The sequence below is a fragment of the Canis lupus genome, chromosome 26, assembly GCF_048164855.1.
Source record: "Canis lupus baileyi chromosome 26, mCanLup2.hap1, whole genome shotgun sequence".
Taxonomy (NCBI): Eukaryota; Metazoa; Chordata; class Mammalia; order Carnivora; family Canidae; genus Canis; species Canis lupus.
The window spans coordinates 26,001,972-26,017,030 of NC_132863.1; the positions used below are offsets into that span (position 1 = coordinate 26,001,972).

General features: G+C 40.9%; 1 protein-coding gene across 3 annotated transcripts in view; it reads left to right on the plus strand.

Moving 5' to 3' along the window:
- The window catches only part of ACSS2 (acyl-CoA synthetase short chain family member 2), a 44,577-nt gene that overhangs the window by 16,587 nt on the left and 12,931 nt on the right, over window positions 1-15,059 (plus strand). For all 3 annotated transcript variants that reach the window (XM_072800646.1, XM_072800647.1, XM_072800648.1), the window contains exons 3-7: window positions 13,629-13,720; window positions 13,916-14,019; window positions 14,280-14,352; window positions 14,636-14,711; window positions 14,871-14,985. In XM_072800646.1, the coding sequence (XP_072656747.1) occupies window positions 13,629-13,720; window positions 13,916-14,019; window positions 14,280-14,352; window positions 14,636-14,711; window positions 14,871-14,985 (460 nt within the window). The remainder of the gene's footprint in view (window positions 1-13,628; window positions 13,721-13,915; window positions 14,020-14,279; window positions 14,353-14,635; window positions 14,712-14,870; window positions 14,986-15,059) is intronic.

Consider the following 15,059-nt stretch of genomic DNA (forward strand, 5'->3'; position numbering starts at 1 on the left):
GTTAAGCCTCCAAGTCTTGGTTTTGGCTCAGGTTGTGATCTCACATATCATGGGATGGAGCCCCACATCAGGCTCTTGGCTCAGTGGGGAGTCTACTTGAGATTCTCTCCTTCTGACATGCACATGCTCTGTCTCTCTCAAATAAATAAATAAATCTTTAAAAAAATATTTCAAAGATTTTTTGTCTGAACAACAGGAAAAATGGAATTTCATTAGTTGAAGAAGAAAGAAGACTGGGAGAAACATTTGGGGGAGGATCAGGAATTTGTGTTTCATACACAGAGATATAAAATCGCAGTTTGACAAGTGCTAAGGCGCCAATAAAGAATTTCAATTAGAAATATGACCTATCAGAGTTACATTTTGAAAAGATCAATCTCTTGATCAGATATATTTAAAAACAAAAACAAAAAAGCCTAACCTGAGGATCTGCAGTCAGAGGTCCTAACCATTGCTTTGTGATCTTTGGCAAGTTATGACACCATTCTGAGCCTCAGTTTCCTGACCTTTCAAATGGGATAGAAAATCTTGTTCTGCCTATCTCAAAAAATTGCCGTGAGGACTAACTGAGATGAAAGATGAAAAAACATACTGCAAAGACTTATTACTGTGCAATGATACTAATACTCACATATATCACACATGTCCAAGGGCATTGTTAGGCAGAGAGATTCAAGACTGATAGCCAAATATGACTTCTATCCTTTCCAAAATTCCCTTCTTTCCCTCCCATGAACACTTACCCTCTTATCTCAAACTTGGCTCAAAATCCACTATTTCTAGGAAATATGTCATGATTTACCCCACTTATTTCTTTTTGCATTCCTTTGGTGTTTTTCTACACTGCGTTTTCTTGCTTTCTTTGATCATTGTCTCCCAAGATTGGTCTTAGATAATGGGTGGTTTGGATCTTTCTAATTAAGGATTTTAAGCTTATGAAAGTAAGGAATACCTTCTCATTCCCTTCCATTTATGATATGACAAGCAGTAGGCACTGATTGTCAAGGTGGCCACTCTGGCAAACATCATTTCCATTCCTTCATGGCTTGGGATTTAGTAGGTAAAAAGTTTTGAGGTGAGGGAGCGGGCCTTTAATCCAGTGGCCTTTATGGCTTTTCTTACAGAATAAAATTAAAGCATTTTGGGACTCTATATATTATGTTTCTCTATATTATAAATCTTTAAAGTTTTGAAATATGCCTAAATTTATAGAAAAATTACAAGTACAGCTCTTTCTCAGTTACGGGGTCTGTGCTTAGGTAAAGATGGGAGAATAGAGCCAACACAACAGTGGTCAGGAGCTGGGTTTGTCGCAAAACCTGTGTGACTCCATGGAAACCCTTCAGGAAATCCCCTCAACCAAGAGCTGAAGCTGATTTGCAGATAAGAGTTCTGGAACAAACATAAAGTGTGGAGGGTTAACTTGACTCTGGCCAAGATCCATAAGGCTGCTTGAGAGCGGCCCATGCACATTCCTGTTTGAATGTAGCACCTTGCTTGCAGCAACTCACCAGGATCCAGGTAAGATAAAGCTCCTTCAATCCAGAATCATCTTTATTTGACTTTCAAGACCTCAACATTCTATCTTTTCAATGTTACAGTCTATAAAATGTAGCTTAAGGTCTAACTGATTTGATAGCTATTTAATTTTATACCAGGGGCAGCCCCGGTGGCGCAGTGGTTTAGCGCCGCCTGCAGCCTGGGGCGTGATCTGGAGACCCTGGATCGAGTCCCACGTTGGGCTCTCTGCATGGAGCCTGCTTGTGTCTCTGCCTCTCTCTCTCTCTATCCCTGCATCTCTATGAATAAATAAATAAAATCTTAAAAAAATATTTTTATACCAAATGATTCAGATTTTTAGAGATTTCACCAATGTCTCTGAAGGGACCTCCTGAAGAGTTTGCAATTTTTGAAAAAAATATTCATTTATTCATGAGAGACACAGAGAGGCAGAGACATAGAGGGAGAAGCACGCTCCCTGTAGTAGGTCTGATGCAGGACTTGATCCCAGGATCCCGGGATCATGACCTGAGCCAAAAGCAAATGCTCAACCACTGAGCCACCCAGGCACCCCAAGAGTTTGCAATTTAAAATTTGATGAAATAAGAATTTTTTTGAACTGCAAATATCACCTTATATCACTATCACTCAATTAAGAATAAAGATAATTTAACTGCATGACAATAGTCAGAACATATAGGACAAAATATAGTCCTTTATATCAAATAAATGTAGCTTTATGAGGAAAATATTTAGGATTGGTATTGGCCTGTAGACTGGCCTGTGCTTTTCTGCTTCTATACCTAAGCTAATTAATGTTTTTTCCTTGTCTCTGGATTGCTGTTCCTTATCTGAGCTAGTCTAAATCCTGCTTATTCTTTCATAATCATCTGAGATGCTATCTTCTTTGTGAAGCTTTTCCCAATTCTCATTTTCCAACCCTCTTTCTTGCTCTCAGCCAGAATGAATAATAAAACCTATTTCTAGAAAGTACATTTACTGAAATATTTCCCTCATTTACAGTTGAAGCACCTAAGGCCCAGAGAAATGAAATAATTTATAAAAAGTATAGTGTTGAGAAAAGTAGCAAAGCTTGACTTGAAGCTCAAAATTTCTGAGCTCTTGCCCTGTCCATTCATTTCCCTGTCATTGCAGCATTCCTGCCCAAGGGCTGAGAGAACTTCAGCTGGAGCTGAAGATGGGCCTAGAAGAACAGCATGGCTGAAATTTGATCAGTTAAGGTTGGCCCAGACCCTGGAGGAACCTAGGACAAGGCTGAACAGTATGAATTTTATGCATTAGGCTTTAGGGAGCTTGTGATAATAAAGGATCTGAGAGTACTGCCCTCATACACTTGTTAATACTACCTCATTATAGTTTTGATTGGCATTTCTCTAATGATTAGGGATGTTTCATGTTTTATTCGCCATTTGTCTGTCTTCTTTGGGAAAATGTCTATTCAAGTCCTTTGCTCATTTTTTAATTGTGTTGATTGTTTTTTTGTTGTTGATCTTCAGGAGTTACCTATATATTTTGGATATTAATCCCTTATGAGATACATGATTTGCCAATATTTTCTCCCAGTGCTGTGAGTTGCCTTTTTACTATAGGAATAGTATTTTTTTAAAGATTTTATTTATTTATTCATGAGAGACACAGAGAGAGAGACACACACACACACAGGCAGAGGGAGAAGCAGACCCCATGCAAGGAGCTCAACATGGGACTCGATCCTGGGTCTCCAGGATCACACCCTGGGATGAAGGCAGTGCTAAACCGCTGAGCCACCCGGACTGTCTGGAATAGTATTTTTTGATACATGAAATTTTAAAACTTTTATGAAGTCCAATGTCTATTTTTTCTTTTGTTTCCTGCGTTTTTGGTGTCGTGTCTGTGAAATTTTTCTTTTGTTTTCTTCTAAAACTTGTATTGTTTTAGGTCTTATATTTAGGCCCTCGTTTCACTTTGAGTTAATTTTTGTATGTGCTGTTAGGTAAGGATCCAACTTATGGATAGCTATGCTCCATGGGTGATCTGTTAGCTTCTAGCAGCAGGTTTAAAAAAAATTAATGTATAGATATTTATGATATGTGCCAGGCATGTATTAGATGCTTAGACATAGCAATAAACAAAAGAGATCTGGTCCTTGTCCTTATGGAGCTCACATTCTGGGAGGGTGGGGCAAGATTTTTGCCTGTGAACTGGAATTTTATTTATGAAGAAAATGTTGGAGACAATGTCTTTGCCTTATTTTAGGGAATGAGGGTCATGTGTCTAAGAGCAAATGAATGTATAAGTGCTTCTGTGATATTTGAGCACTGCCATGGACTGCGAAGGTAGACATATGCAGACTTCCTTGTCAGAGGTTTTGGGTCTTTTCAGAAAGTTCTCAGGATATTGGAGAGATTGTGGTGTGAATGATTTGGCCATGGGCTAAAGTTCAAAGTGGGTGAAAGTGTCCTCTCCTTTTCACAGTGCTCCTGGAGATTCTTAGGAGAGAGGCTTCATGTCCACTTAGGTACACTCCAAATTAGTATAGTTGAACAAATTTGTAGGCTGGAAGTCAGAAAACTGGGACCTGGTTATAGATTTTCCTTAATCCCACTGTGTAGTCTTGGCAAGCCACTTCCTCTGGATTTCTTGATCTTTAAAATGGGGATAATTATACCTTTTCTACCTATTGTTAGAATAGCTGTGAGGATCAGGTAAAGGATTATCCTCTTAATGTAGTTTTATTCCATACTCGTTTAAGGATCTACACCAATACCATGTGAGACAGGCATGTCAGTTTTTTGTTTTTTTTTTTTTTACTTTTTAAAAAATTTATTTATTTTAGACAGAGAGAGTGAGCACATAAGTAGAGGGAGGGGCAGAGGGAAAGGGAGAGGGGGGATCTCAAGCAGACTGCATGCTGAGTGCAGAACTCAATGTGGGACTCAATCCCATGACCTTGAGATCATGACTGGAGCCACCCAGGTGCCCCTTACTTTTATTACTTTTATTTATTTAATTCTATTTGATCTCCAACTCAGCTAAGTTTGTTCCCCGCCCTGCGCCCTGCCCCCTATGTAAATAAAACCTCTTTTCTCTGAAACTAACTTTTAGGGCCCATTCTCCTGGCTCTGAAAGGAAGAAATAAGAATCAAGGAGTCTTAAGATATATTAGAAATTATCCAGCCTAATACCAATCTTCTCTCTCCTCCTTCCTCCCCTCTAATACTTTACAGAGAAGGAAGCTGAGCTCAGAGGGGGGGAGAAATTTGTGCAAATTCATACATTGAATTAGAGGTAAACAATAAATATAGGTCTGGTGGCTCCAAATAATTATCTGAGGATCTTGTTAATAATCCAGATTACTGGACCCCACTAGCCTATTGAATTAGAATCTGAGGGTTTTGTTTTGTTTTTAACTTTAGCATTGTATAGGCACAATGTTTGGGATAGGAGAGAAAGATGGTATTTTAAACAATTTTTTAAAGATTTTCTTAGAGAGCACACATGAGCACAAGTGGGGGGAGGAGCAGAGGGAGAAATGGACTACTCGCTGAGCAGGGAGTCTGACTGATGTGGGGCCTGGAGGCTTGATCCCAGGACCCTGGGATCACCACCTGAGCTGAAGGCAGTCACCCAACTGACTGAGTCACCTTTGCACCCCATTTTTTTTTTAAGATTTTATTCATTCATGAGAGACAGAGAGAAACAGAGAGACAGGCAGAGACACAGGCAGGGAGAGAAGCAGGTTCCATGCAGGGAGCCCGACGTGGTACTCCCGGGACTCCAGATCCATGCCCTGGGCTGAAGGCAGGTGCTCAACCGCTGAGCCACCCAGACGTCCCCCCAACCTTTTTTTTAAAATGAAGTGAGAGGAGTGTATTTGTGAAAGAGAAAGTGGGAAAGAAGAACCAACTCAGATCAATGTTAAGAAAGATTATATATGGAAGTTGAGAATCTGGACACTTACTTTCTTAAAACTTTTCCTCCTCAACTACCTGCAGGAATGGAGTACCCTATCTTGAACACTAATGATTTCAACCATGCTATTCTATCTAAATAACAAAGAACAATTGTAATAAATATTTTTGCATACACGAGACACCTGATGTACGTATAAAATAGTGCTCTTGGAAAAAAAAATAGTGCTCTTGGTTATTTTTTCCACTTTCTTTTTTTGCTCTAGTCATATTTCTATTTTAGGCAGTATTCCAAATTCTGTGATAATAAAGAATCTGAGAGAACTGTCCTCATTCACCTTTTTGTTTAAGGCTAGCATGGGACACAGTATGGTAGAGTATATATGATTTCCCTCCTATAAGTAGGCATGTAAGCAGAGGGAAAGGGTTACCTTCTATACCGACCCAGGTCTGCCTTGTCAACAGAGAACTGCAGAATCCAACTGGCACCAAAGTCACTTTGACCAAGGGAAACAGGCACAAGGTTCCTGGATCAAAGCCTGAAAATAGCTGGCAGGAGGACAGGATGCAATAATAGCCTAGACTGCAAAGTATAAGTCCTATAATCTGAATCTCAACTCCAGGGTCTTATTGCAGTCTCTCCCATAGCAGATTCCAGATCTGAGCCCATTGTAGAGGCTCAATAAATTTATCTTGATATTTTTCCAAATCCTATTCCACAAGTTTTATACTCTTCTCCCTCTGTGTCTACCATTTCCCCCTGCCTGTCTAGCATGTCTATTTTGTTACTATCCTCTGTGGTCTTTTTCTTTCCATGTTTCCTCACTCTGATCAGCTTGGATCTGGCTGGTCATGTGAGCAGAGAACTTTGTTCATTCGTTCATTCATTCATTCTTTTACCCATTCATTTCATAATTATGTATTTAATACCCTCTGTGTGTCAAATTTTGAACTTAGTACTGAGGAGAAAAAATATATCTTGTGTACCTTTAAGGAACTTACAATCCAGTGAAGGAAACAGATGTATATATATGACTATAATGTTAAAATAAGTAAGTGCCACATCTTTAGGCAAATAGAGACAGAATGAATGAATGAACGAATGAACAGTATGAATGAATAAATGAATAGTGCTAAGAGGCAAACTTTCTGGAAAAGAAGATTTGTAAAGATGGCTGTTTCTCCAGATTAATCTGTATGTTATTACAATTCTAATCAAAATCACAGAATTTTAAAATTTGAGATAGGGGTGCCTGGGTGGCTCAGTGGTTGAGTGTCTGCCTTCAGCCCAGGGCATGATCCTGAAGTCTCAGGATCGAGTCCCATATCAGACTCCCTGCATGGAGCCTGCTTCTCCCTCTGGCTGTGTCTCTGCCTCTCTCTCTGTCTCTCATGAATAAATAAAATCTTTAAAAAATAAAATAATATTTGAGATATAATTCATACCATGTAGTTTACCCATTTGAAGTATACAAGTCAGTGATTTTTGTTATATGCAGAGTTGTGCAATCATCATCACAGCCAATTTTTAGAACATTTTTACCACCCCAAAAAGAAACTCCATATTCATTAGCAGTAACTCCTCATTTTCCTCCAGCCTTTCCCACTGTAGCCCTAGGCAACCACTAATCTATTTTCTGTCTGTATGGCTCTGACTATTCTGGACATTTCATGTAAATGGAATCATACAACATGATGATTTTTTCTAGCTTCTTTCACTTAGCATAATCTCATAAAGGTTCACAAGTGTAGCATGTGCCAATACGTCATTCCTTTTTATGATTCAGTCTTTGGAGTGTGCCTCCTCCCACCTCCTCCTCCAGCCCTTCTCCCTCTTCACCATGACTAAGGCAGGAGTGCCCAGAGGGGACATTAGTCTGCTAATTGGTAAAGCTATGTTGCTTCTACTCCCTGCTCCCTTGGTGAAAGGGAAAGTGACTTGAGGTTATACTTACATCTGAGTGCCTTATATTTGTGCAGTGCTTTATGAATAATAGAATACATGATTTCACATGATTTCTTAATTTTACATAAAGAATTTCAAAGTTGGAACAGCCTTAAAGGTCATACCAAATTTCAGAAAACATGAATCACATGGGTTGCTTATAAAATGAGAATTATAAGGCCCCCACTCCCTGGAGAATGATCTAGTAGGTGTCAGGGTTTCCCTGGCTCAATCTGTGCAGTCCTGTACTGCAGCTATGTGGGGTGGGGCCTTGCAATTTGCATTATTAACACTGCCTGACCATGCTTTGAGACACATTGGCCTTGCCTGGTCCCAACTATGTCTTGGAGTCTTCTCTTTGGTATCCCTGCATATCCCAGATTCTATATGATATCTTCACAGTTAGGAAGCTCCTGAAGGAGTACCTTCTATCATTGGACAGTTCTGACAGTTAGAAAGGCTTTCCTTACATTGAACTCTCCCAATTGACCCACCTCTTCATTTATTTTTTCTTAAGATTTTATTTATTTATTCATGAGAGACACAGAGCAAGGCAGAGACACAGGCAGAGGGAGAAGTAGGCTCCATGCAGGGAGCCCGATATGGGACTCGATCCTGGGTCTCCAGGATCATACCCTGGGCCGAAGGCGGCGCCAAACCCCTGAGCCACCCAGGCTGCCCAACCTCTTCATTTATAGTTAGGTAACACGAGTCTACTTCTTTCCCATAACAATCCTTCAGGTTCATTCATTTATTCAGCAAATATTTACTGAGCACTGACCATATACAGGGTTTTTTGCAAGACACTGGGGATTCAGCAGTGAATAAGACCAACTTGGTCTGTGCCTTCAGGAAGCTTACAGTCTAGTAGGAGAGACAGTGTTGTGATGAAGAATAACAGGAAGGTCTGATGCTACTTAGAGTGATCTGAAACATGACATAGAGCAAACCATTTGAAGAACTGGGGGAAGAACATGGCATATTCTATCAGTCAGAAGACTGATAATGTGTTTGGAGCCTATTGAGTAGAATGGGACAATGGCACAAGATGAGTTGGAGAAGATACAATGCATAGAAGTCTGGAATTTCTTCTACATGTGATGAGAGCCACTAAAGTATTTTAAACAGAAGGTGATGTAATCTGGTTTGTTGTTAATAGATTATTCTGGATGATATATGGATTGGAAGAGGGTAAGAATGAAGTGGGAGACCAGTTTGGGTCTTGACCATCCAGGCAAGAGATGAAGGGGGTCTGAACCAGAGTGGAGGCAACAAAGATACAGATATTGAGACTTAGTTATCATGTATCTCATTATCTTCTCTTCTTCAGGCTAAACAGCTCAGTCCACTATATCCTCTGATAATAGGTTTGACTCTTTTTCTTATTTGGGTTTTTCTCCTCTGGAGGGTCTAACCCACCAGTTTAGATCTTGCCCTCTGTTTCTGTGAAGAATCTAGTTTTTTTCCCACCTATTCCCACCCCCCCCCCCAGCTCTTTCCTCCAATCCTGTACCTTACTTTTCTGTTAGTCTAGGGAATTAAAATCTCCAATCCAATGACTGTCCCTCATATAAAGAGGGGAGTCCCAGTCTTCCCTATCATTAATCAATTACCAGGTTTTCTGCAATTCAATGATGAACCTTAAGTATTTATTGTGCCAGCTGAACTTGGAGGAAATTGAGAAGAAGAAGACATGATCCCTGCCCTCCAAGAACCCGAGATGTAATGGGAAATATAAAGCCCCAATAAATGTAATACAAGGTAGTATCAATAGATCACAAGGAAAGTGAGATCTTCCGTGCCAAACTCACCATGTGACTTCGAGCACATTAAATGGTCTCTTTGGATCCTTTTGGAGTTAGGAGACTAAACTGAATGTTCTTTTAAGAATTCTTAACATCCTAGAGGGCTTGGGAGCTTGCAGTAGGCCAGTATTCTATTCACCTCCTCCTCCTAATGAGGCAGGAGCCGAACCTGGTGTATATGTCAGAGAAAGAAGACACTGGAAGAAGTAAGATGCCTATATCAATTATGCATAGCTTGAGCCCAGAACTTGGAGAGGCATGTACACTGTGGGTGTGTGTGAATGTGTGTATAACTAGAAGTGGGCTCAAGTAGGCAGTTCTTGTGTAGGCTTGTGCTTATCTGTTCCTGTGTACTTTCTATGTACCAGACTCTATTCTAGATTCGAGGGATGTAGTAATGAACAAAACAGACAAGTTCTCTGTTACTGTGGAGCTTATATTCCAATGAAAGACACAGGTAATATACAAGCAAATAAAATACATGAGATAATTTCAAATAATGGAAAGTTATGTGAAGAAAATAAAACAATGATCTGCTGGAGTTTGGGGAAGGGCAAGCTGTGCACATAGGTGGGTATGTAAATGTGGTGCATATACTTGTAGATAGGTCCATGTTTGAGTCCTGGGTTCATATATTTCTCCTTATTTGTACCTCTCTGTGCAAATGGGCAGCTTTTATGCCTACAATGTTTTGTATATTAGCATATGTCATTTTGCACATATAAGTATGCACAGGTGAGCTGGTATGTGGCACACATGTGGGGACATTTTTGCATGGGTGTGTGGTATATGTTGGCATTTAGCCATAACTGAAGATGTTCTGAAGTTTCTGTGGCACTCACCAGTGGGCCAGTTAAGGAAATGGCTTTTTGCCTCTGGTATTCAGGGCCACTTGCCAGCTTCCTTTCTCTGTGTTCCTTTTCACTTTAGAGAGCTCTCTGTGCTTGGCTCCTCTAAGCCCTAGGAGGGCCAAGCCAAGGAAAGGATAGTAACTGACTCATCAAGCCAGGAGCTGGAAAGAGGCTTCTTTCTGTGTAATCTTCTGTGTAACCTCCAAGGCCTAATTTTCCCTGCTTGTCCCTGTCCTTCACATGATGAGGCAAAAGAGTCCCGCCTTGAAATGAGAAGACTTGAGGATCTATTCTTGGCTCTGCCACTTATTATTGTTTGACCTTGGCCAAGCTACTACATCTCTCTGGGCTTTAGTTATCTCCTTGAATACTCTGGGTAGTAAGGGAGCGCAATGGCCTGCAGTATTTAGGATGGGCTGGTACTGGTGCCAGAAGGAAAGGGGAAGGCATTCTGAGCAGGTGCAATGGCATCATCAAAAGCATAGAGGTCAGCTTTTGTGTGTAGGAAGCCAGGAGGAACCTAGTTAAAATAAAATTCAAACTTTTTACCATTGCCTACAAGGCCCCATGTGATCTAGCTGCTTCTTAACTCTCATTCTTAACTTTCTTCATTCTAGCTTCCTTACTGTTCTTTGAATAGGCCAAGCTCTTTACTGCCTGAGTGCCTTTCCAAATCTTGATGTTCTCTCTGCCCAGGATACTCTTCTCAAGAATTCATATAGTTGACTACTTCTCATTACTTGGGTCTTTTAGCTCAGTATCACCTCCCCAGAGGGAGGCCTTCTATGACCATTATTTAAAGTAGTTGTCCTCTAATGTTTATCAATATTTAAAATGCGGATATCCTTTGACCCAACAATTTCTTTTTCTTCCAACAATTTCATTTCTAATAATTCATTCTACAGATATATTTGCAAGTGAGTAAAATGACATTTGAATAAAGATATTTACTGAAACATTTATTTGTTAGATAAACTATGGCACATACAAACTGTGGAACATTATGCAGATGACAAAGAAAATGAACAGTACTGGGACGCCTGGTTGGTCAGCAGTTAAAGCGTCTGCCTTTGGCTCAGGGCGTGATCCTGGAGTCCTGGGATTGAGTCCCTGATCAGGCTTCCCTGTGGGGAACCTACTTCTCCCTCTACTGGTGTCTCTGCCTCTCTCTCTGTGTCTCTCATGAATAAATAAATAAATCTTTTTTTTTTTTTAAGAAAATGAACAGTACTTTAAGTCTTGATGGAGAATTTTATCAAGGTATATTGTTGAATTTTTAAAAAAGCAAGATGATTGAGCTGTATACTTAAGATTCATGTAGTTTATTAGATGTATATTATACTCAATTAAAAAACACGATACAGAATAGTGTGTACTGTATACCATCATTTGTATAGAGAAAACAAAAATATATAAATAAATACATATATATAATGCTTATATAATAGATCTGTTCCATGGTTAAAACAGCTGTTTCCTACCTCTTCCCATCCATGCTTGGTTAGGGACTGAGGTGCTTATCTCTCTTCTGAACAGTATTAAAATTCAAAATTTTTAATTCAGTTTTTAAATTTCCATCTTCAGTGATATCTGAAGGATCTTATGAAAGATTCTAATAGTATAGTCTTCTTCTAAAGTAATTACCTTGGTCACTCCACATTAGTTCAGTTGCCCTGCAGTCTCTAACCTATTAGGGGTGGTCCTGTCAGCATATTGACTATTTCTGGAAAATTACACAACATAGTACCAACAGTGGTTGCCAATCAAGGCATGGGGTTAGGGAATAGAGGTGGGAGGGATACTTTTCATTACATATCTTTTTTTGTGGTACCATTTGTATATATGTATTACTTAAAAAAATCATAAAATTGAAAAAACACGCTGGGGGTCATTAAATCTTCACATATAGTCTTGAAAGTTCCTTAAGATATTTTTTTCAAAAGTATTTCCAGTCAGTCATTCATTATATCATTCTTTATATCCTTGATAATGCTTATGATCTGAAATTATTTGGCTGTGTTACTTATATACTTTTTGCATTGTCATTGGAATATAAGCTCCATGTTATCAGGGATCTTGCTTATCAGTGCTTATTTCTATACATATATACAACACATAGTAGTTGTCGAGGAAGCAAACATGAAGGAAACTAGGCTGAAGCCTAGGAAGGAATGCGAGGTGAAGCTGAAAAGGTAGACAGAACTCAGTTGATAAAGTGTAGTGATTTTGAACTTTATTTTTTATTTTTTTTAGAAGGAAGAGGAAGGGGCAGAGGGAGAGGGCAAGAGAGAATCTTAAGCAGGCTCCCCACCCAGCACAGAGCTTGACGTGGGGCTCAGACTCATAACCTTGAGATTATGACCTGAGCTGAAATCAAGAGTCAGACGCTTAACCAACTGAGCCAGTCAGTTGCCCCTAAAACTTTAAATGTGTATCAGAGGTGTGCCTGGAACGCACAGTCAGTTGAGCATCCGACTCTTGGTTTTGGCTCACGTTGTGACCTTGGGGTCATGAGATAAAGCCGTGTCAGCTCCACACTGAGCAGAGTCAGCTTGAGATTATTTCTTCCTCTACCCCTCTTGCTCATGATCTCTCTCTCTCTCTCTCTAATAGATAAATAAATCTTAAAAAAAAAAGAATTGGCAGCTGAATCGTTATACTTGTGTATATTTGTATATATACTTGTGTATATATTATACAAGTATAATCTTTATACTTGAATCTTTTTTTAAGATTTTATTTATTTATTCATGAGAGAGAGAGAGAGGCAGAGACGTAGGCAGAGGGGGAGAGAGAGAGAGAGAGAGAGAGAGAGGCAGAGACACAGGCAGAGGGAGAAGCAGGCTCCATGCAGGGAGCTTGATGTGAGACTGGATTCCAGGACTCCAGGATTACGCCCTGGGCCGAAGGCAGGCGCTAAACCGCTGAGCCACCCAGGGATCCCCTATACTTGAATCTTTATAGCTTGTAATAAAGAGGCAGATTCGTGGATGCTGTGATTCTGATTCAGTAGGTCTGAATTGGGGCTCTGTCTTTGAAGTTCCCTAGGTACAAGTGACCTGGAAATCTCACTTTGAATAACACCAATGCAGTCTTGACACTGTGCTCCAGAAGAATCACATCTGTAATATCATCTTTTTTTTTTTAAGATTTTATTTATTTATTCATGAGAGACACACAGAGAGGGTAGAGACACAAGCAGAGGGAGAAGCAGGCTCCATGCAAAGAGCCTGACGCGGGACTCGATCCCAGATCTCCAGGATCACCCCCTGGGCTGAAGGCAAGCGCTAAATTGCTGAGCCACCCAGGCTGCCCTCTCTTTTAATACATCCCTAGGATGGAAGAGAAAGGACCATCATCCCATTTTACCAACCTAAATGAGGCTCACAGATGGACAGTGCATTTTCCAATGACACACAGCTTGTGTATAAAGTATGCCTTAAAAGGCCAAAGTATCTGACCAGTCAGTTCAAGGTGTTATAGTAGACAGCTCACCCTCACAGGACATTCATAAGGAGTCTTGGTGTTCCTGAATGGATATGATGACTGTTCCTATTTTTTGTTTGGGGGAAGAGGTTATATTCCCTAATGGCTAATTCTTTCTGATGTATCTCAGGGAGGGCAATGAACCAGAGGAGACCACCCAGATCACATATCGTGAGCTTCTGGTCCAAGTGTGTCGATTCAGCAATGTTCTCCAAAAACAGGGTGAGTATGGGGGTATGAGAAGGGGGCTGGAGGGTCCTGTCTTGGGGTATTTGAGGACTTGGGGGAAGTAGACAAGGAATGGATGGAATGTAGTAATAGGGTCAGCTGTGGGGAGGAAGGGCAGTAGCTGAACAAGAAGAAGCAGGTAGCAGCAGGAAGTGTCCATGGTGCATGATCTGTGTCCTTTATTTGCAGGCATTCGGAAGGGTGACCGAGTGGCCATCTACATGCCCATGATACCAGAACTCGTGGTGGCCATGTTGGCCTGTGCCCGCCTTGGGGCTCTGCACTCTATTGTGGTAGGAATTTGGACTGGAAAAAGATACCTAGTAGGGGATGGGAAGGGATGGGGCTCTGGAGAAGTAGGTTGGGCCTGGATGCTAGAGGACCTTAAGAACCAGACTAAGAAGTTTAGATTTGTGTCATAAGTTCCATATCAGTTATCCAGTTTCTTCTAGAACCATAACCTAGAAATCCTGAAGGTTTTATGAATGTCTCCTTTCCTGGTTTATTTAATTCCTAGGTCCTCCTCTCCCTCAGTTTTTCTTCCTTTTCCTAGTTTGCAGGCTTCTCTGCAGAGTCTCTATGTGAACGGATCCTGGATTCCAGTTGCAGCCTTCTTATTACTACAGGTGACTAATTCTCTCACCCCTTTTCCAGAACTTCCACACCTGAAGTTTTGGTCTCTAATCAGCTAGTTGATATTTGCGACTGCTCAGCATAGAGGGTAGGGACTGCCTACCCTTATCTCCTGATTCCATCTCACCTGACCCTCTGTCAGCTCAAATCAATTGGAAGAGCCAGAGTCAAGAGACCTACCTCAGGAAGGGCTCCATGAACACTGTGCTCACTAGGGATAAGGGACTAGGAGTGTGGTGCCTTCCTAAGGCCTGGAATGTTTATTGCTCCCCAAAGATGCCTTCTACAGGGGGGAAAAGCTTGTGAACCTGAAGGAACTGGCTGATGAGGCGCTGGAGAAGTGTCGGGAGAAGTAAGTGTGTTTGGTTGGTTGGCTACTGCTCTGGGTTAACTGGTATTTTCCCCTGTACCAGATTCCCTTTGTCCCTTCTATCCTAGATGGACATGGGTGGGTCCTGCCAAATTCTCTCTGAGCCAACCAGCTACCATTTCAGGTTTCTCCTTCTTCTAGGGGTTTCCGAGTGAGATGCTGCATTGTGGTCAAGCACCTGGGGCGGGCAGAGCTGGGCACAGGTGACTCTCCCAGCCAATCCCCCCCCATTAAGAGGCCATGCCCAAATGTGCAGGTGAGTCTGGTACTCCTATGCTTTCCTCCAGGTTGAAATTGGCCCAGGAAGTTCTTTATGTGCTTCATTTCCTT